General features: G+C 40.9%; 1 protein-coding gene across 3 annotated transcripts in view; it reads left to right on the forward strand.

Moving 5' to 3' along the window:
• Positions 1-19,986, forward strand: part of AFF2 (ALF transcription elongation factor 2) — a 323,813-nt gene extending 303,827 nt beyond the window's left edge. For 2 of the 3 annotated variants that reach the window (XM_084213128.1, XM_084213129.1), the window contains exons 16-22: positions 2,598-2,734; positions 5,898-5,969; positions 6,330-6,423; positions 9,110-9,157; positions 9,663-9,712; positions 13,953-14,167; positions 18,620-19,986. In XM_084213128.1, coding sequence (XP_084069254.1) covers positions 2,598-2,734; positions 5,898-5,969; positions 6,330-6,423; positions 9,110-9,157; positions 9,663-9,712; positions 13,953-14,167; positions 18,620-18,741 — 738 coding nt within the window. In that variant the 3' untranslated portion in view covers positions 18,742-19,986. The remainder of the gene's footprint in view (positions 1-2,597; positions 2,735-5,897; positions 5,970-6,329; positions 6,424-9,109; positions 9,158-9,662; positions 9,713-13,952; positions 14,168-18,619) is intronic. The other variant, XM_084213130.1, reaches the window with a different exon arrangement.
• The last annotated feature ends 707 nt before the right edge of the window (positions 19,987-20,693 follow it).

Genomic DNA, 20,693 nt, shown 5'->3' on the forward strand with positions numbered 1-20,693 from the left:
TGCTACATAGGGTACAGAACAGTGGCTCATTCAGGAAGACTTAGTGGAACTTGACTCCTCTACTTAATTTAACTGAGGTCTGAAATGGAGAGTGGCCATCCACTTTGCCCCTCAAAGAGCTGGGTGATTATTCACCTCTCAGCTTTATAATTTCTGGGGTTTTTACATGTATATTCTATCATTACCCATTAGGGATTTTGCACTTAGAAATAAAAAGAAAAAATTTTTAAAAATCCCCAAAGCAATTTCATGCTATGTTTTTAAAAAGCAAACTAGCCAAACAAAGTCTCTCCCTCTGCTGTCAGTGAGCTGAAGGAGGAATGACATTTCAAGCTGTCTGCTTCAGCTCTCCAGGCTCCCTTTTGGCTTGGGGCACAGTGTTTCCAAGTGTGTTTTCTGTGTGAGGTGGGTTCAGGGTTTTGGCACCTGTTATGGCTGTCAGCAAGGTGACAGTCATCCCTCCCAGCCTGCCCGTTTGCAGGAGGCGGCTTGATGGCTTCCAGCCAGCTCAGCAGGGCACATCCAGCCACAGCCTGGCTCTGCAGGCTCACAACACCTCCCACAGCTGGCTGACCTTTAAACAAAGCACACATGGTGCTGGCACAGGGCTACCTGCTCCGTGCTAGCAAATATTTACAGGCTCAGGCCCCAATGATCTCAACACTCTCCCGATGATCTCAACACGCTCCACAATTCATCTCCCTCTGCAGCCAGACACACTCACAAGGTGCTGGTCCTTCTCTGTGCTCCCACCTGTGCCTGCAGGATCAGGGTGTTTCTCAAGCAGCACTAGGAGGAGCAGGCACAGTCCATTCCCACTGCTGCCTGCAGGCAGGTCCTGCCTGCCACACACAGTTTGACACCCCGAGTGCCCCAATGTGAGGCCATCCACTGTGATCAACTTGTTGGCAGGCATAAATATCCATGAACAAAGTATCTGCTTTTTCCTTCTGCTATTTAGATCTCAAGTCTTTTTTTTTTTTCCCACCCAATGCAGCTGCACACAAATGATCTCCATATAACACATTTGGTGTGCAATCCCGTAGTGTTACTTGTCCTATGGAAACAATTGCTGCTGGTTACTCGGTGCTGACATGACAGAGCACAGGCAGCATTGAAAGATGTGTTGCAGTGGCTAGAAAGATAATGCATGTGACCTCAAAATGTGTCAGCAAATGTTAATGAGATTTGTGGCAGCAGTGTTCCTGAGCTTGTAGAGAAAATAGATTTCTGGTGAAGGGCAGGACGTTTCATGTCTTACGGGAGCGACCCCGTGGAAACCTCTCCTTGTCTGGGGCTGCAGGAAGGGATCAGCTAATTTGGGTGGGCTGCTGCAGTGGCAACTGGCTGTACCATATGGAAGAGATCTTGGAGACCTCACTGTGTGCCTGTCTGAGATGTGACGAGCTGGAATGATTCCACCTTCTTCAGAGAATCAGATCCCGTTCCTGGCTCAAATTCTGTGTCTCTACTAAATCTGCTTGCAGCCAGATTCTTTTTTCTGTACCATGAAAAGTCATCTTTGGAAGACTTTTTGTCTTCCAAAAAGAATGGAAATTCTTTCAAAGTGAAAAAAGGAATTTGAAGAATATGCTGAGAAGCAGTCACTGGAATAGAGAGAGAGCAGTCAGAAACATTTCCCTTTTTCTGCTCATTCAGTTAATGCCTATCAATTATACAAAGGCTCTGTATGTAATCAATGCACAAGAGCAGTACTTGAAATGAAAGGTGGGCAGAGAGAACCAGTTATGGCTTAGCAGGAGCCACAAAGACAAGTGTACTGTTGCCTTGGACCAACAGTAAATGTTATGCTTTGTCTGTTGTTAGAACAGGCTTCTGTTTTGTGAATGGAAACATAGGCAGATGCATCAAAAATATGTTGATAGAGACATAGAAAGACATTTTTAAATTATTTAAAATATATTGGATCCCCTATATCAAATGCCACATTAGTAGAATTCTTACATTCAGCTATCAAAAACTGAAAATGTTAAATACTATTATAAAGTGCGTACTATAAAAATGTCATATATAATATTCATTACACATAAAAAAAGAAATCAGTATGTCTAAGTCAGTTTAATCACAACCATTATGAGGGCTAAAACCTTTTGCAATAAAATCCTAGTAAAATGAAATATTAAGCAGTGCTATATTGTCTCCCTTTTTTTTCCTGCTCTTTTACTCATCATATAAGTGATGTGATTTTTTTTTTTGATCAACACTTAGCACAGAACATGGCATCAGCCAAGTGGCATGGAGCATACTTAACCCTTGCATAGTGACATTCAAACTTTATTCATCTGTCAAGGAGCAGTATGGATGTGCACAAACATGCTTAGTTCCCTTTCCTGCCTGTGTAAATCCCTGATGTCAGTGGGCATACACTGACTTTCCTCTGTGGAGCATTCAGCCACATACCACCCTGAAAAGATTTGGTAAAATCATAGTTCCTGTCTTAATTACTGTATGAATTCCTTCCTCACCACCAGTGTCACTTTGCTTTCATCCTAAAGCTAGTGTTGCTTTGAAAAATAATCTGCCCACCTAGAAATCCAAGCTGAAGGATTTTCCTGACAGTGTCCTTCCCATTTCAGCTGGAGAAGTTCGGCAAAGCAGTGAATTATGCTGATGCTGCCCTCTCCTTCATCGAGTGCGGGAACGCTATGGAGCGAGATCCATTAGAAGCTAAATCTCCATACACCATGTACTCAGAGACTGTGGAACTCATCAGGTTAATGTCCTTTCTGTGATCATTTTCATCATCTCATTTCAGTCATAATTAGAACCTGCTATGTTTTAAAAAATACCATTTCAACGTATTAATGATTTGTCCAAGGCATCTTCATCTCAGAAGTCATCATAATTAGTTCTTGCCATTTTATTAATGTCATGGAAAATTTATAATTGATGGACACTGCTTTTATAAATTATCCCCTTTAGAGGTTATAATGTGAGTGTTATAATTTGCAATATTCATAAAATTAAAATTGAAATGTAGTGGGTGGAAGTAAAGTATAGTAATTTCACTGTTTGGCAATGACACTTGTCTTTTAAAAGGTGTAGTTTTATAATTCAAAACATTAAAGGGAGTCTATCAGGATTTCTATTAAAAACCCTTGTTTTAGAGGTTTATAACTTGGCTGTTAAAAAAGAGAAAAGCTGAAACTTGGGATATAAGATCATAGCCAGAGAGGTGGCTTCTGCATATATTGTCTTGAAAACAGTATATTTTTAATGTTACAGGAATGTGCACCAGCTGAGTTAATTTTAATACAGTTTTGTAGACTCATAGGCTAGAATATGGATAAGAGAGTCTTTACATACTAATAAAATGTCTGAATTATTATTCTAAAATCTGCTACTGCTCCTTATAGCTGTTTCATAGTCTGAGGTCCATAGAAATAATAATCTCCTGAGTAACTAAGTTTGCTTTACTTGAGCAAATTATCAAAGTGAAATCAAGAAGGATTAAATTTACCTGTAAGTAGAACCACAGGATTTTTTCTCTTCACTGTGATGCACCTTTGCTTTCCATAGTGTGTGCTGGGAATATCCTTGTTAATGTCAGTGTAATTACTGGCAGTTTGCAGAAGTGAAAGAAAAAGAGGCAAATCAAGCCCTAAATATTTGGTTTCTAATATGTCAACGGCGTTTTTTTTAACATGCCAGATTAGCTATTAGGGACTGCCAAGATAATGCATGTTTTACATTTTGAATAAGTAGGTATTTGCATAATAAAATGTATCAAATCTTAAGCTCTTACTCTCAGGTAAATAATATGCCTGTTAAATATTTAAAAACATGGGTTTTACATTCTACACTTCATAAAGGGAAGAAAAAAATCTAAAGAAATCACTCAAGAAAAAAATTATGTTCACTCAACACTAGATCCATGTTAAACCCTGGAGAGCAGAGGACGTAGAAAAGGAGCCACCTGCCTCTGCTCTGCTGTGCCCAAATCATCCTGCAGTCTGACAGCATGTCCTGAACTACACAGCTGCAGCTGCATGGCAGAATAAATTGTATTTAAATAAATATTCTTTCAAGAAGGAAGCCCTTCTTCATAGGAGCCCGCATTTATTTTGGTTTTTAAGAAAACCACACAGCCCACTTGTAATCGTTGCTCCTCAGTTCAGCAGTCTCTCTGTTCAGAGAGAAGCTTTTTGTTCACCCACAACATGTGAATCTCTTAAATCAGGGAATGGCAGCTCCAGGAGGGGCTCACAAAAGGGCAGGACCTGCAGGGTGTCAGGTGAGGGCACGGCTTACCCTGGGGTGGCTAGCACTCCTCAGCATCAACAGCCCTGCTGTGCTGCTCCTGGCACAGTCCTGCTGCAGGCTGTGGGACAGGTAGACCTTGGCATGGAAGCAGCACCTGAACTGCTTCTGGAACTGCTTTTGGCTGTGGGAGAATCTGGAGAATATGTTATAGTAGATCTCCAGAATATAAATGGCTTAAGTCAGGTGTAATTCCACCACCTACCACCAAAAGCAGAGTTTAATTCACCACCTGTCGCTTGCAGCATCTCGTAGCAGCCAGTGAGACTGATTTGTGCATTTATTGGCTGTCAGGGGTCAGACATGGACAAAAGGTGATTGCCCAGCTGAGGAGCAGGCTGGTACAGGCTCAGTAAAGCTCCATGGACAAAGACACAATTCTTGTGGGCTGCAGTGGGTGCTGGATGTACAGACAAAGTATGTGACTGTGCACACAACGCTTTCTCAGTGTAGCTGCTAGTATTAACATAGGTTTTTACTGTGAGATAACAAACAGAGGGAGATTTTTCTCACTTCTGCTCCTCCTTCATCAGAAGCACAATTTTCCCCTTTTGCACTTAGCTGTGTCTGCCCTGACTATCTGCATCAGACACCTATTTGTGAAAGCAAGTGGAGCATCAAAGAGATTGGGACTATCAGAGATCTGACTGTCAAATGTGTTTTAATTTAATGGTAATGCTGAAATCCCAAAGAGACACAGATCTTTGTGTTTGATCACATTCATCCAGTCTGACTAGAACCCCAATACCCAAGAGCAGGTGGGACAGGATGTGGAGGAAGCACTCCACTGGGGTGGTGCAGCTGCAGCTGGTGGGAGCAAGGCAGGGGAGAGCAGCTCAGCTGCCTGCACTCCATTACCTCCTTGTAAATGGGAACTCATCAGGACTGCCTGGATACCTTAAAACTTTCTTACGCAAGGCTGAACCCTATTACTTATTCTAACACAAGTACCTGTGAAATTGCATTACGGCTCAGAACAATGATTTTATGCGATGAATTGATTTTCAAGAGACTAATGCATAGAATGGAGTGTGCTCAGTTAAAGGGAAAAAAAAGACAGAGGAAATAGGAATACTCAATCCTTGATCATCCAAATGCTGGACAGCAGCAATTAAATAGAGAGGGAAGACCAAGTACACAAGATTCATAAATTAATGAGCCCAAGAATGAAAAAAGCTGTGAACGTGACCTTTCCTGTATGTAAAACCATTTTCTATATAAAATATATTTATGAGAGCAATTTTGAAGATATTATTCAAGTCCAAAGTATTATATGTAAAACATTATTATAAATTACTTTACGCTTCAGTACCTATAGGGCCAAGATCTTATGCTTCTGTTCAACACTCATCCCAAATGTTTGCAGGACTCAGCCTAGCTGGCTGGATATAATATCATTAATATTGCCAAGAACAGGTCACCTTGTTGGCCCAAAAAATTGGTTGGTGATTTGCTTAAGGCCTCCAGATTTTAAGTGATGCTTTCTGTTGAGTTTTACATTGAGCTCTTAATTACAGAACACTGTGACCAATAACTGTTGCAGTTGGAGAAGAATATCTGATTACTTTTGGAAACATCTTAACTCTCAATTTCTTATCTCTCACCTTTCTGACAAGGTATGCAATGAGACTCAAGAATTTCACAGGCTCTTCTGCCACAGAAGGGGACAAGAAATTAGCAGTTTTATGGTAAGTCCCTTTGCGACAATGAGAGAAGCAGCTAAAATCTTAAGGAGGACTTTAAAAGTACTGAATTACTTAAGCAGCTTACAGAAGATCATTATTCTTGTTTTCCATTAAACTATTAAAGGATAACTAATGGATTTCTTCAGCAGCTGACTAAACATTTATTCTTCTAATTTATACTCTTATCAAGATGGGATTTTAATGCTTTTGACCACTTTTTTTTTTTTTCCTCCATTTGCTTATGTTTCAAAATGTAACCTTAGAACAGAAACTGCAAAATATAGGTCAGCTTTCTTTTTTTTTTACAGTTTATAGGTTTCATTAAGCAATGGAATTAACATAATCCTTTCCTAATTACCACAGCTACCGATGCTTATCACTTCTCTACTTGAGAATGTTTAAACTAAAGAAGGACCATGCTATGAAGTACTCCAGATCTCTGATGGAATATTTTAAGGTAATCTTTATTCTGTTTAATTTATTGATATGAAATGAAATTCATACCAACACTGAGAGCTCTCACAAGTATACTGCATGACTTAAAAGTCCCACATTTAACCTCTCCCCTGGGAAATTCAGGCAGGATTGCTGCCAGGGAATGGGGACAGAAGTGATTTGGGGGATTTTTGGATTAGTCACTTGATTCAAAGGACCATACTCAGTAATTCTACAAAAATAACATTATTTTCAACAGCATGTAATGTTTATGCAAGTTTCTGTTCTTTCAAGGTTTCAATGTGCAAGTGATTATGAACTGACCCCTAATGAACCATAATAAAGCAATTATTTGGGCTGTAGTTAGTTAAGTTTAGGTTTTAGATTCAGTGAGATTTCCTGTAGCTTATTGTAGTTTCAGAGATTTCTCCTTTTATTCTTGAGGAACTTCAAATTACCTTATCTGCATCTTGAAGGTTTGCCTTTACCTTAAATTGAGTGGAGATCCAATGGTCATGACTTGGGGATGTTTCATTTTACCCAGTAAGAATGACAATTCCTCACTGTTCCTAGATTGAGAAAAATAGAATCTTTCTTCAGCTGTGAGGTTTTGATATTTATATTTCACTGGTTAATGCTGTTTGAAGCATACATTAATTCTTTTACTTTATTACTACATATTATTCTATAATTATGTAATTATACTGGCTTGTCAGCCCATCAGTCTTTTTTTGTTGGTGTTTTCAGCCTCTGTGAATTTGTTCAAGGCTTTGACATATTGGTACTGCAAACCAGTAAAAACCTCTAACACTGCAGTTTTCATGTTTTCATGTAAATGGTGATAAAATGGTCCTTCTGCTGTAAAACTCCAGCTCTGAGATGGCAGCAGCCACAGTCCTGGCTACCCATGTGTCCCCTATGTGTGTCTCTGTGCAACTTCAGTAATGTTAGTCCTAATCTTGTGCTTAAATGGAGACTCTCCTGTACCATAAAGAGTGCCTCTGTTGTGCCCATGGAGTTTTCAGTCAGGGATTTGCACAACAAATTAAATTTGAGCTACACACATTTGGAACCTCAGCATTTTCATGAAATGTATTACAGCCACTTCAGATTTTATCCAGGATGAATGTAGATTGTATCTTAAAAAAAGGATTATTAGACAAATAAACCTTTTCTGCAGAAAGTAATGATTTCTTTAAAAAAAAAAAAAAAAGGCAGAAGCAGGGGAGATTCTCTTGCCTTAAAGCCACTTTATTTTCTCTAGCTGTGCAAGTAGGTAAGATAAAGAACATATTTACCACTCCCAGCATCAGAAAATGTCATTTAATGTAAATTAAAATAATAGAAAAAAATAAAAACGCAATAAAATAGAGGAATCAGGAATGCTAGGCATAGGCATGCAGTTGAGGCTAAGTGTTTCAGTTAATGTTACAGTGTGTGTGCTGTGGGCACTGTAACTCACTTGCTAGAAGCAGTGTTTGAGTGTGTACAGATTATATGTTCAGGTTCTTTCTGTAATAAAGGCACAGGAGGAGAAAAGAAAAGAATGGGAGCTATTAACTGTGTGTTAGTTTTGTATTGCTGCACCATGTACTCTGTGTTCACTAGCAAGAATCTGTAATACAAATGAAACAGATTAACTGTTTGAATAGAGTTGTTATTCAAACTTTTACACAATTTTAACTGTGAAAAGCAGCCCACTGTTTACAGCAGAGCTGGGGAGGATTTTTTCAGCTAAATTGTTCTTTATATTTTTCCTCACAAATGCCACTTTGTCCAAATTGAAACCGTTTGTGGATAGAACTGGTTCTGATTAATTTCCAATTAAAAGCTTCAAAATGATACTTTTAACATTTCAAAACAGAAAATAGCCATTTAATCATGAAAGCAATTTTGAAATTTAGAAGCAACTTGGAATAAAACACCACTAAAGTGATAATTTTTTTTAAAACTGAAATCAGACTTTTTATGATCACAAAAAGTGACATCCTGTGATGTATTTCCTCTGAAAGTTTGAGAAAGATTTTCATGTTTTTTAAAACGTGTTGCCAGTAGCTATTGAAATAGTTTTGCTAAACATTTTTCATTATCAAATAACTGCTTCCAATTGAGATCTAGTCTTAATCTTGACAGAGCTGTTATTTGTCTGCAGGTACTGTTGGGAGCAATCCCCAGACAGGAGAAATTAACAATAAAAGCTTCTTCTCCATTTCTGAAGAGTTTCCAGGGCAGTTTATGTCACTCTTTGCTCCATATGCTCTGTGCTGTGAAACACCCCAGGTGATGCTCACATCCTCTGTGACAAGCAGTGGCTGCTGTGCAGGAATGGCCAGGCCAGGGCTGTGGTTTGGACAATGTTTTCTGCTTCAGTCAGAAATGTTGGGCTGTGAGCTGTGGTTTAGAACCAAGGGTGCTGTCTGTGCTCCACTGAATCTCTGTGCCTCCCATGCAAAATAGTGATTACAGTAACCAGATGAGGGCTGCAATACTGCGGGTAATACTTTGCAGAGAACTTGTAAAACTTGATTGAATTTTCACAGTGCTTGCTGACTTCTCAGCAAGGGAGCTGAGTGATTGTTTTCAGAGGGCACACACAGATAGCCTCAGCCCTGATACTGCCACTTTGTATGGGAACTAAGATACCAGTCAGGCTGAGCAGGGCTGGAAAGACCTGGGCTTTATTGTTGCTCGGCAATCTTTTTGTACAGGGTTTTACAAGGTGCTACACAGACGTGAAAGGCAGAATGAGTAAGCAGGTAAGGAAAGTCAATTTGTGCAACTAAAATATATAAAAACAAAAGCATTCAAGCAGATCCTTACTAAAAATTTTATTTATACTATAGTCTTAATCCCAAGCCACCTTCCCTAAGCAACTTGGGAGGGATCAACTTCATTAAAGCATCAAGCCAAATTATTTTTATTTCTTATTAAAATACTGAAGGTCCCTCTAAAGATAAGCAGTTGTCTTCACTCTGAAGAACTTACTTTGTAGAATAAGTTTCAGTGGTAATTAAACCACTTCTTTGTGACCTACATCTGCTTTTACTGGAATTTATTCTCTCTTTTATCAAATTATTTTCAAGCTACTGGTTGGAACTTACCAATCATCCACCAGCCACTTAATTATGGGACCAATGTGCAGAGCTTTTCTGCTCCATGCACTGTAGCTCTTGCAATGAAAAGGGGGAATATTGAGCTTTGTGTCATCAGTATTCATGTGCTTGCATCACCTGTATTTACATTTTGGTTTTGTACTTACAGAACTCTTCAAAAGCCTCACAGGCCCCCTCCCCTTGGGGCGGCAATGGAAAGTGAGTATTTTCTCCTGAGTCCTTCTGTCTGGGAACAAGTAGTTCCAAGGGGAGGGGAAGTGTTTTTCTGCCTTCAAAGGCAAAGGTCAGGTCATGGGGATCAGTGTTTTGGGAGCTGCAGGTATATTTCAAACTTGTATAATGTATAAACTGTTCTGGGCTACAGAATTGATCATACAGCTGCCTTGGCTTGTGGGGCAAGGGGCTCCCACTGGACTAAGTCAGATCCCCCTGTGAGCCATCCAGTGTGGGTAGGAAGGAAGAGCTGAATCACACCTTCATCCCTGCAAAGCCTCCTTAAGTTGAAGTCTAAAATCAGACATGGTGGGTCTGTGCTGAATTCTTTGACAGTTTACTTCTCAAGCCAAATGAAGGCCATAAAGATATCAGTTAATTAGCTGGCAAGTACCATGACACTTTAAGAAGCCAAAGTAAAGTTAACCTTCATTGCAATGATTTTTCAATGATTCGTTCAGCAATGAAAGACCAATGAATATTTCATTGATATATGGTAAGTGCTGTTTAATAAAACTGAAGGTATAATAGTGGTGAAAATGTGAAGGCACTTAGTCAGCCAATTATCAGTGGCTTCATATTAACGTTAAAACACCCTCACCTCAGATATGAAGTCAGGGTAATGCAGTCATGATCAGAGGAGGTGCATCCTTGCCTTTATCTTGCAATGGCTATTGCCAGCTGACACACATTTCTCCTGCTTCTTTGTCCTGGTCACACATCCAGACACAAGTAAGACAAAGGTGAAGGACTTCACCTTTTTTTCCATCCTTATTTGAGTAGGCTGAATTCTAGGTGAAAGTGATTACTCTTAATTGTCTCTATCTGGTGGTTCAGAAGAAGAAATGGCTATTAGACACACCAGGGAAACAAAGAAGGAAGGGTTGAGGTTTAGCACACAGAGAACTGAAGTTTTCAAAAAGACTTTGTTCTCAATCAGTGCAAAAGCAAAAATTCCAACATTTTGCTTAAAGTGAAATATTGCCTCAAATAATTCAAAATATTTTGAAGTATAGATATGTATATATACACACCCCAAATACTCAGGTTTTTTGCATATGTATATATAGAGCTATTAAAGTATAGATTGTAGCACAAGCTAAAGTGATGAAATAAGAAATCACTTTAAATAAAAATTGAAAAGATATTTTAGGCAACTACTAAATTAAATAACTCATTATGTGCCAGTTTTTCCAGGCATTGAAGTGTCAGTGAAACCTTGTATTGTAATAAAAATACATAAATGTTAACATAAAGTTTTAGTGATCAAATAGACCACTGGAGCATAACATCTCTTTTGTTCCTCAAGAAGGGGCTTGTGCATAAACATTTCGTGGAGCAGAAGTTATCCTTTTATTCCTGTCCTATAATAGACCCCTATGAAGTGTGTGTGCTGCAGGTGATGACATCTCCCTTGCTAATTAAAGGAGCTATTAGGTGTCCAGGATTGAGAATAAGTGGGTTTTGACTGGAGGAGAAAATTCCTGTCTGGCCACAAAGTAGGCAGCAGAAACCCAGCCTTCAGGTCAGCATCACTTCTAACATAACACCCAGCTGATCAGCCTGTTCCCACTAACTTTGGAGATAAGGAAGGAAAGCTCTGAAAGTGCACATCTCTGTCTTCTATCCAGAGCAGGAAGCACTTGACATGTGAGAGTAACTGAGTGACAAGGCCATGTTAAAGCAGCATTATTGTGACACCTGTGACCCAGCACACAGAGAGCACAGTCCACACTCAGGTTGTGTGTCCCCTCTGTGTGCAGTCTCAGAAGAAAACAGTTCTCCATCTGGCTCAGAGCTGCCATCTATCTCAGGTGGCTCCTAGTTCCTCCAAGGTTTGTCACAGACCTGGTGCTGCCATTGGCAGCTTCTGCTCTGCCTTCCCCAGGGCTAATTGCTCTACAGTTTCCTCTTAATCCCCTGCAAATTTGTGTCAGATGGGAAGAGAATTCACACACCACAGAAAAAACGACCAAACACCTTCCAGCATATGGCATTGCTGGAGATGGAGCAGCAGTCTGGTGCAGGATGGGGGGACAGGGGGGTAATCTCAAGTATTTTTCTTTAACAAAGCAAAGCTTATCCATTGCCATGGAGTGTAGTCTAGTCAGGATCTCAGATCCATCAAAAATCACAGCTAAGCTTACTGTAATTTCTGCCTACTTGTTTGAAAGGGTTGTGAACCTCTAAAGTTGGCCCGGGTTCCATCCTGGCAATGAAACAAATTTTCTCTGGTTTCATTACAGAAATGTTTCCCACCTCTAGCGACAGAAAGCACAAAATACAGAGATTTAGTAGACTCACCACAGTAATAATGGCTGTGCACAACAGGGTAAATCCAATGAACAATGTGCTTTATTTGGCAGAAGTGCGTCAGCTGGTTGTAAGTGGCTCTAACAAAATACTCTTGGTCTCCTCAGATACTTATCACTTTTAACTGCTCCCAGACCTAATCTAGTATAGTACAGCTCTTCTGTGCAATAAAGACACTGTGGCAAGTCAGGTAACCAGGATGTTTTGAGACTTAAAAATAAAGCGTTTGTGCATTAGGACATGCTTAAACTCTAACCCATAAGCTGGGTAAAAAGCTACAAGCTGCCAAATCAATGTGATATCCAGCTCTGGAAAAAGAATGTATCACAGGAGCCTGTTGTTGAGCACAGGTTACAGCAGGGCACTGCTGGAAAACGCAGCAAAAGCTGTTGCCATCAATGCCTTTCAGCCCAAGGCTGTGCTGCTGTGTCAGTCTGTCCTGCAGCACCTCCAGGTGTCAGCAGGTCTGTGCCCAGGCAGGGCCATTGACAGTGGCCTTTAAAGCCAAGAGGCCAAGCCCTTCTGTCCTGGGCTTTGGATCAGGCTCAGTGACTGAGCTTGATGCTGTTGCACAGCACGAGGCATCTACAGCTGCATGTCTAGGGAGGGGTTGCAACATCCCTCTCTGGAGAATTTTGGTCTCTTTGCTTCATGCAGAGAGTGCCAGGAGTGTCTTGGCCCTGCATCTCAAGTGTGTTCCACAGCAAATAGAATAGGCAAGTGCTTCCAAATGGGTGAATAAAATTATATCCAGCTGGGGCTGGTCACCAGTGATGTTCCCCAGGGCTTGGTAATGTTTCATGTCTTTATTGATGATCTGAGTCCCTCTTGATCTTGAAGGGGATCAAGGGCACCCTCAGTTTGTGGTTGACACCAAGTTGGGCAGGAGGGTGGCTCTTTTTACTTCTCCCAAGTAACAAGTGATGAGACAATAGCCTCAAGTTGTACCAGGGGAGGTTTAGAGTGGAGATTAGGAATAATTTCTTCCCCAAAAGGGTCATCAAACACTAGAATAGGCTGCCCAGAGACTTGGTTGAGTTGCCTTCCCTGGAGGTATTAAAAGTGTCTTGATGCTGACATGGCACGTGGGGACATGGGCTACTGGTGGACTTGATAGTTCTGGATTACCTGTTGGACTCGATGATCTTAAAGGTCTTTTCCAACCTGAACAAATCCATGATCCTATAAATTTTCAGAGAATAGCTGTTCTGTGAGCATTCAGCACTACACAGCTCTAAACAAGAGCGTGCTGTGCTGACCGCTGCACTGCCTGCAGCCAGCAGGTGATTCCTAATTGATGGTGTTAGAATTAAAGGAAAATCTATATTAGAACATTAGTGCCTCACTAAGTAGGTAACTTAAAACACTGAGCTGTACAGGACTGTGTGGATGAACGGTTGGCAATTAGAACAAATCTCCATAGCCTTTAAGAATCCTATGGAGATATTCATAATCCTGCAGTACCCTCAGGTCCTAATACTGCTCTACAGGGTGCTTTTAAGACTTGTTCTTTACTATGTCGTGGTGACTGTTTTTGGAGCAAACTGTCATTGTGGTTTGCAGAAAATACTTTGATAATAAGCCAATATTGCACATTGAGTGTTTTCTAACTGCCATTGCAGCTTCTGGCAGCAGGTAGAAAAATCATTACAGCTATGAGATGCTTCTTTCTCTGAAAGATTGCTCTGTTTTTATGATAGATTTTTTTTTAATAGCAGGTTCATTTAAAGGGAGAATTAAATCCCTTTTTATTTTCAGTCATTCCCAGCTGATAAGCTGTCCTTTCTCATAAAGTCAGGAGGTATCCCTGCACGCTCCCCCTTTACTGGCGGCGCAGAGTGAACTTTTCAGGTGCATTTAGGACGGCAGTGAAGGGTGTGAGGGGGACTCACTCTCTCTCTGCCTCTTGCAGGAGCACAGAAACCCCCTCGCCCATGTCCCTGAGCCCGTCCCCTGTCAGCTCTGCTGGGAGCAGCTCGGGCAGCGCCGGCTCGTCCTCGGCGGGGACCATCACCATCCCGCAGCGCATCCACCACATGGCTGCCAGCCACGTCAACATCACCAACAACGTCCTGCGCAGCTACGAGCACTGGGACATGGCTGACAAGCTGACCAAGGAGAACAAAGGTGCCCCCTCTCTGCTTTCTCTGTGTCCCCTTTGGCTCCCCAGCTTTAGCTTTCCCGGCGCTCTCTGGATTTGGACCCAGAACCAGCGCATGTAAGAGCACAACTGTGACAGCTTGAGCAAACAGACCAAATCTGCTTGCTGGTGGCTGTAGCCAATGCGTATCTTCTCTTGTCAGGCACAGAGGGGGATGTGTAACACACGCTGAACATGGGGTTATCAGAGCAGCTGGCAAATAATTTAGTGAACGCAAGCCCCGAGTGATGAGAGCTTTTAAGTCTGCAAATTCGTTCACAGTTTCAGCCTCTCGTAGAGCACCGAGGTTATTTTCAGATTGCTCTGTCAATGGGTTTAAGACTATTAAAATGCTAGCTAGGATAATAAGCAAACATTAGATGTTGTGTTTATGTGGGGAGTCCGATTAGGAGATGTCCACTGAAAGCCGTGACCTTGACTCTCTTACGATTGGATTGCAGATCTGTTTGTTAATTCCTAACAACAAAATGTAAGTCTTTACCACAGTCATTTCAAAGGAGTTTTGGCAAGCAGTTTGTGACTGGATTGTATCAAGTATAGTGGAGTGACTGAGATATTACTAAGGGACAAATCTGGCCTGTTGTTGGCTAGCTGTGAACTTCCCCATGACAATATAATTATTCAGATTCCAGCTTTGGGCTTGCACAAATCACCAAGAAAGCTTCCTTTGACACTAGAGGTACAGAGTCTAACTAGGAAATAGTCTCATCGTGAGTTGAAACTCATTCTCTTAAATTATAGTGAGATTTCAGATGGCCGACTTATCCTGACAAATGTGCTTGCTGTATGCAGTTTGATCCTACTCCCATTAATGTCAGTGGCAAATTTCCACTGATTTAGAGAAACTGAGCTTGAGATTTATAGAGTTTTATGTCTGAATGGTGGGTCATAATGATCCATCCCTGGATGAGGAACAATAATAGAAGTTCTGTCCAGTCCTCCCCACTGCTTCTTGTCTTTGTTCACATTGATTAATTTAGTAGCAGTGCAGTCATTTTGGATTTTTTCCATAGCTGCATCCATTTTCACAAAATGTGAAAGCGATTCCCTGTCAAATGTAATGCAGAATGTTACAGTGGGAATGCAGAAGGATGCCCTGATAGGAGGAAGAGATGGTGATAATCTTGTAATTAGCCCTGTGTGTTGTGGAGTTGTTAAATGTTCTACTTGGTATTAAATCAAAATAGCTCAGGCATTCAGCCAGCAGACAGAAAATATACCCAGCCACTGCTGTTATCAGTCCTAGAGCTGGATGAGAAAAAACCTGCTGATTCTCTTTCTGCGTTTTCCTCCCTGCTCTCTTCTTTGTTCTCATTTTGATTTATGATCAAATAAACCCAATTCTGCAAAGCCATATAGGAATACTCTTTATTCAGATGAGCAGTCCCTTTGACTTTACTGGGACTGGATGCATGAATAAGGGCTTCTCACATGAGCAAGACATTGAAGGTTGTGACCTGTTCTTTCATATCTTGTTTCAGAACCTGCAGACACGTTACAGGGAATGCAAAGTTCATGTTACTTCAAATTTCATTTAAGTATTGTAAACCATTGGAGAGAGATCAGAGTTTCCTACATGCTATAGCATGTCTGCCTTTATATATTTTCTGGAAAGATACCTCATTTCTAATTAAGTACTTGATTTAAGTTGAATGCTTAAACACAAATTGCAATTTGAAAAATTCATGGTGTAGCAAAAAGTATATGAGAACTTCTGTGGTACTCTGCAGGTCTTCATCATACCACATGAGGGATTCTCTTTAAAAAAGGATGTATTCGAGACACTGACATGAGAAATGGTGCAGTGTTTCATGAAAACTGACTGTAATTGTTTCACTAGATGTCATCTGCACCTCTCAAATAATTCAAAGCACCTTTATCTGGTTGGCTGGAACAGGACTCACACTTTCTCCATGGTGATCTCCAGTCCACCTTTGCCAGCTGTCTCAGCTCTGCTGCACTGGCCTGTGGGCTGAGGGTTCAAAACTCCCCCGTGATAGCAAACAGGACAGTGCAAACCCCAGACTCTGCTGTGAGTCCCAGGTCATCATTTGGCATCTCTCTCAGGAGCTTGGGCAGTCAGTTCTTTTAAAAATGAGATTTTTTCTCCCTCCTGTTGAAATAAGAATGATGTCAAAACCAAAAAAACCCACAAACCTGCAAAGAAACCATGATAAGATAAAAATTTAGTTCTTAAAAAAAAAAAAAACAGAACAAAACAAAACCAACCAGATTCAGTCACTTTTGTGACTTTTTGCAGTCAGCTCTAATTGTTTCTGTTGTCTTCTGAATCACAGGGTGTGTTTTGCATAAGAATATGATCTGTCCTGAGATGGGTCTAAAACTGTGGCCTAATAGCAGTTACCTCTGGGTCTTGCTGCTGACATGAGTGTTTCTCAGGTCATGCCCACGCAGTCACAAGGAATTTCCTCCACGCTGGAGGAGCTGTGCAGCCGCCCCTTGTCCACGGCTGTCAGCTTCGCTTTTGTGCTGCTCTGAGTCTGCCTGCACGCTCCCAGTTTGAACTTGACTCATGTTCAGCTGGCTCAGAGCAGCAGACAGAAGCCTTTCTTTGTCAGCCTGACAAAAGATGTGCCATTAAAATAAAAATGCATAGCAAGAGGGAGAGCAGCAGAGCTGTGACCCGCCAAGCTGCTCTGGTTTGAAGAGGAAAGCAGGAACACACTGCCATGTACCTCTGGTGGAATCCCCTGGTCCCTAGAGTTGAGAGTGGGGGGAGAATAGATGGTGTTTGGCATCAACCTGTGTCTGTAGCAGGCCACACTAAACTGCAGGTTTCCCAAAGCCCAAGGGATGGTTTGTGTTGGATCACCTGAAGTGGTGTTGTTCACCATCTATAACATCTAACACTCAGCTGACTTTACAAGATCGGATCTTTTTTTTTTTTTGTGCTTCTGAAGAAAGCAGGTCTTCTTCTCTACAGCAGAAAACTACCAGCTCTGTAGGGAGCAAGACCTGTTCTCTCACACATAAATTCATTAAGTGGCTTCAGTGCTCGTAGCTTTTTCCAGAAATGTTAACCTGAAATTAGGCTTTAAGGTGAATTCTCAGTGTTTAAAGCAATTATTGTTTATTTGAGCCTGGAATGAGATCTCTAGAATTCAAGCAAGATAGTGCACTATTTCATTTCAAAACGTATTGATTTTACACTGGAGGAGATGAATGAAAGACAGAGAAAGGAAGATTAAAAGTAGCTGCTGGCTGCAGCATCTGAACAGCACTGGTGCTAGCCCTGAGCTCTCATTATGCTTGCCTCCAGCCAAATCACTTTGTGCTCTGATACTGCTGTAGCTCCCAAGCTGACCAGGGTCAGGCTGTCAATACTTGGATAGAAGACCTCAAAGCAGCACTTACTTGCTGAAGAAAGTACTGATAATGATTTTGTACCCAGCATCTGCTTTCTTGAAGTGCAGCCAATGCAGTGCTGGCTGGCTCAGTGCACTGGATTGCAGACAGGGTGAGAATGTGAGGGCTCAGCCATTCCTCACTGTGATTGTTGGTTGTTATCTGAGCTCTGAGGGGCTTTAACTGAGAGCGGGTTCCCACTTGCCTAAATATAGTGTAAGTGTTGGATATGTGGGAATGCCTGTGCCCCAGCGAGCATAAAGAACTGTGGGAGAATACAGGACACAATTCAGTTCTCCATTGACAGCAATTAGGAAAGGTCTGTTGGCCCTAACAGGATTAGTCTTTCACCCAGAGAGCATCTAACACATGACATAAAGTAAACTGGTGTGTCGCTTCCTGACTGGGGCTCTCTGTTTAGTGACCTCCTGTTAACCCTTCCCGACCAGGAATCCCAGGGTTGGGATTCTTCCCCCCTAGAAGTTCCCATCTCCAAGGAGTTATTTTCCTGCTGTGTTGTCTCTCTCCTCTTCCTCCCCAGCTCCCATCCCACACTCATCCTCTGGGGCCTGCAGCTGCAGCAGGATGAGCAGAGGGATGACAGTGCTGCAGTGTCAGTAACAGAAATTAGAGGGTGGGGAAAGGAGCAAGAAAGGTCCTCTAGTCTGGAAAGATCCAGTCTAGCCCTTCATGTCTGGGAAAGAGTACAGCATGGAAAAGTAATGCAAGATTTCATTGCCAGGTATTTAAATCATGCAGTCAGCAAACCTAATCTTGAAAAACTGACAGTGCAGATGATCAGAGTTAAAGGAAGGTTACTGGCAGCCACTCATTCCATCCTGTGGTAGACTTCCAGCATGGATAATCTAATTTGGTTTGTTTCAATATATTGTTGTCGTTTAAATTCTTTCTTACGCACCATGTGCTCATGTGCACAGCTGTCCTTAGAACTCGCTAATTACACTGTGCTTCCTCTGGGTGGGAAATCACGGTGACACCTCTGTTTCTGTACCATTGCCTGAAAAATCGCCTCTGTTTCTTGTGTATTGCAGAGTTCTTTGTAGAGCTGGACTCAGTGATGGGGCCCTTAACACAGCACAGCAGTATGACCAATCTGGTTCGTTACGTTCGCCAGGGACTCCACTGGCTCCGCATCGAGGCTCATTTGTTGTAGTGACTGCTGCCCTGCTCATGACATCCCCATTCTTCTACCTCTACCAGCGCAGAGACGATCACTGGTGGAACTCCACTCATTTTTGGAAGTTTATTCATGTAACTTCATTTTTATTGCCTTTTTTAATATCCTATCTATTGGAAGTAGAAGTTACCATAAATGAAACTTATGACTCAAGAGCAGTATGTGTTGTACCATCTAATCATCTTTGACAATTTTCTATGCCTTGTGTCTCCTGGATCCTGCCATCCTTATGTGCTTTATGGAACGGTACATTCCCTGCAGTGTTGTTTTAAGTCCATGCTGCCTTCAAGTGAAAACAAAAAAAAGCACTTTGAGAAGATATGGATTCCTGAGAAATAGTACAAAGCGTCTTAAATATTTGAGGGTATATATGAGAAGTCCCTTCTGAAATAAATTAGTAGAAGTTATACCTATTCATTCAAAATCATCTTCTGAACCTGAACCAAGCTTTTCGACGCTTAATTCTGGCATCATTACCTGACTCAGTACATTCCTAAGATTTCATACTCCCTATGGGTTTAATCTCTAAAAGAGAATGTTGAATATCTTACAGGTACATAATGTAAGATCACCAAAGGTGTTAAGAGGTAAAAGGTTGAAGGAATGCCTCATTAAAGAATGATGACACACTATGCAATGAGGTTTTGATATTCCACTCTTCCTGTTTACTGTTGGCTTAATAATTTCAGTAGGCAGCAGAATTTATTGCAATTTTTAGGCAGTTTCAAAATATTAGCTTTCTTAGTCTTATCTACCATTCCTGTACTAAATCTGTGAATTTTCTTTCTGTTTTACTGTTTAGTCTCAAACAAATACTTATCCAAGATTTTTCTTCATAGAACAATCTCTCCTTGCATAGTGACTCACTGAAAGCAGATTTTAACAGGACTGCTGCGCTCTAAGCATTGATATTGTATGTAGAAGTCCATTAATAAGTGTATGCAGATTCTTCATGAACTATCTAGAAGTTTAACTAACCAGCTACTGTTGAAACATTATAATTCCATGTGGCATCAATTTTCACCTGTTTTGTTCATTTCAGAGCATTAGAAACAAACAGTATTATCTTGCTGTCTTGAAAACATTGTCAAATTAAATAAAATCACCAGATTTATCCAAAAGCAATATAACATTTGTTTAATAATGGCCATGAATACTTCAGTCAGATTACCTTTTTTCCAAGCTCTGCATCTGTTTACCCGTGCTGTCACGTTTTGGACCATTCCTCTAATGCGTGAATAATAATGAGACAATTCAGATAGAATTTCAAAGCAATTGTGAATAAATTGCACCATTTCACATTTGCTCTTTCCTCTTATTTTTTTCCCTGTTATAAACTGCACCGCTCTTCTGGTGCCACTGCAAGAAGCGCTGGTGCATGAAACAAAACAAAATGAATTTATATCAATAATTCACAAGACTTTAAATGGTCTCATCTCATTCTTGTTATAACGCCTGCATACCTTACTGAACTGTAAATTCCATTTCTATAAACAGAAAATGCTCATAGCAATGTAAATATTATTCTGTCTCATCTCATTGAAATAATACAATATGTGTATTAAATGCCATCCAGATATTAGTTAATTGCAATTACCTTCTGCTTTATAAATCTGTATCTTCTTTAATCTGGTGAGTTATTGGATTCTCCTCACTGGGTTGTGACCAGATAAATAGGACAAATTTGCATTTAAAAGGTTCAGACTGTTAAGATTTTTAGAGCAGGCCCTGGATATTTGCAATAAGAGCAGTTTAAGGACTCTGCCTGCTGCACATTTAAGACAAACATTTCAGTAGCTGTTGCATATTAGCTCCCTGTAGTCCTACCTTTTCTTAAAAATCAATAATCCCTAACATTTTGTTCCACAGACTGTATTGTAAACATAGCCAACGTGCATCATTAGAGAAATCATCCAGTGTAGGGTTTC

Source organism: Fringilla coelebs, assembly GCF_963513975.1.
Source record: "Fringilla coelebs genome assembly, chromosome: 11".
In the NCBI taxonomy this organism is placed as follows: Eukaryota; Metazoa; Chordata; class Aves; order Passeriformes; family Fringillidae; genus Fringilla; species Fringilla coelebs.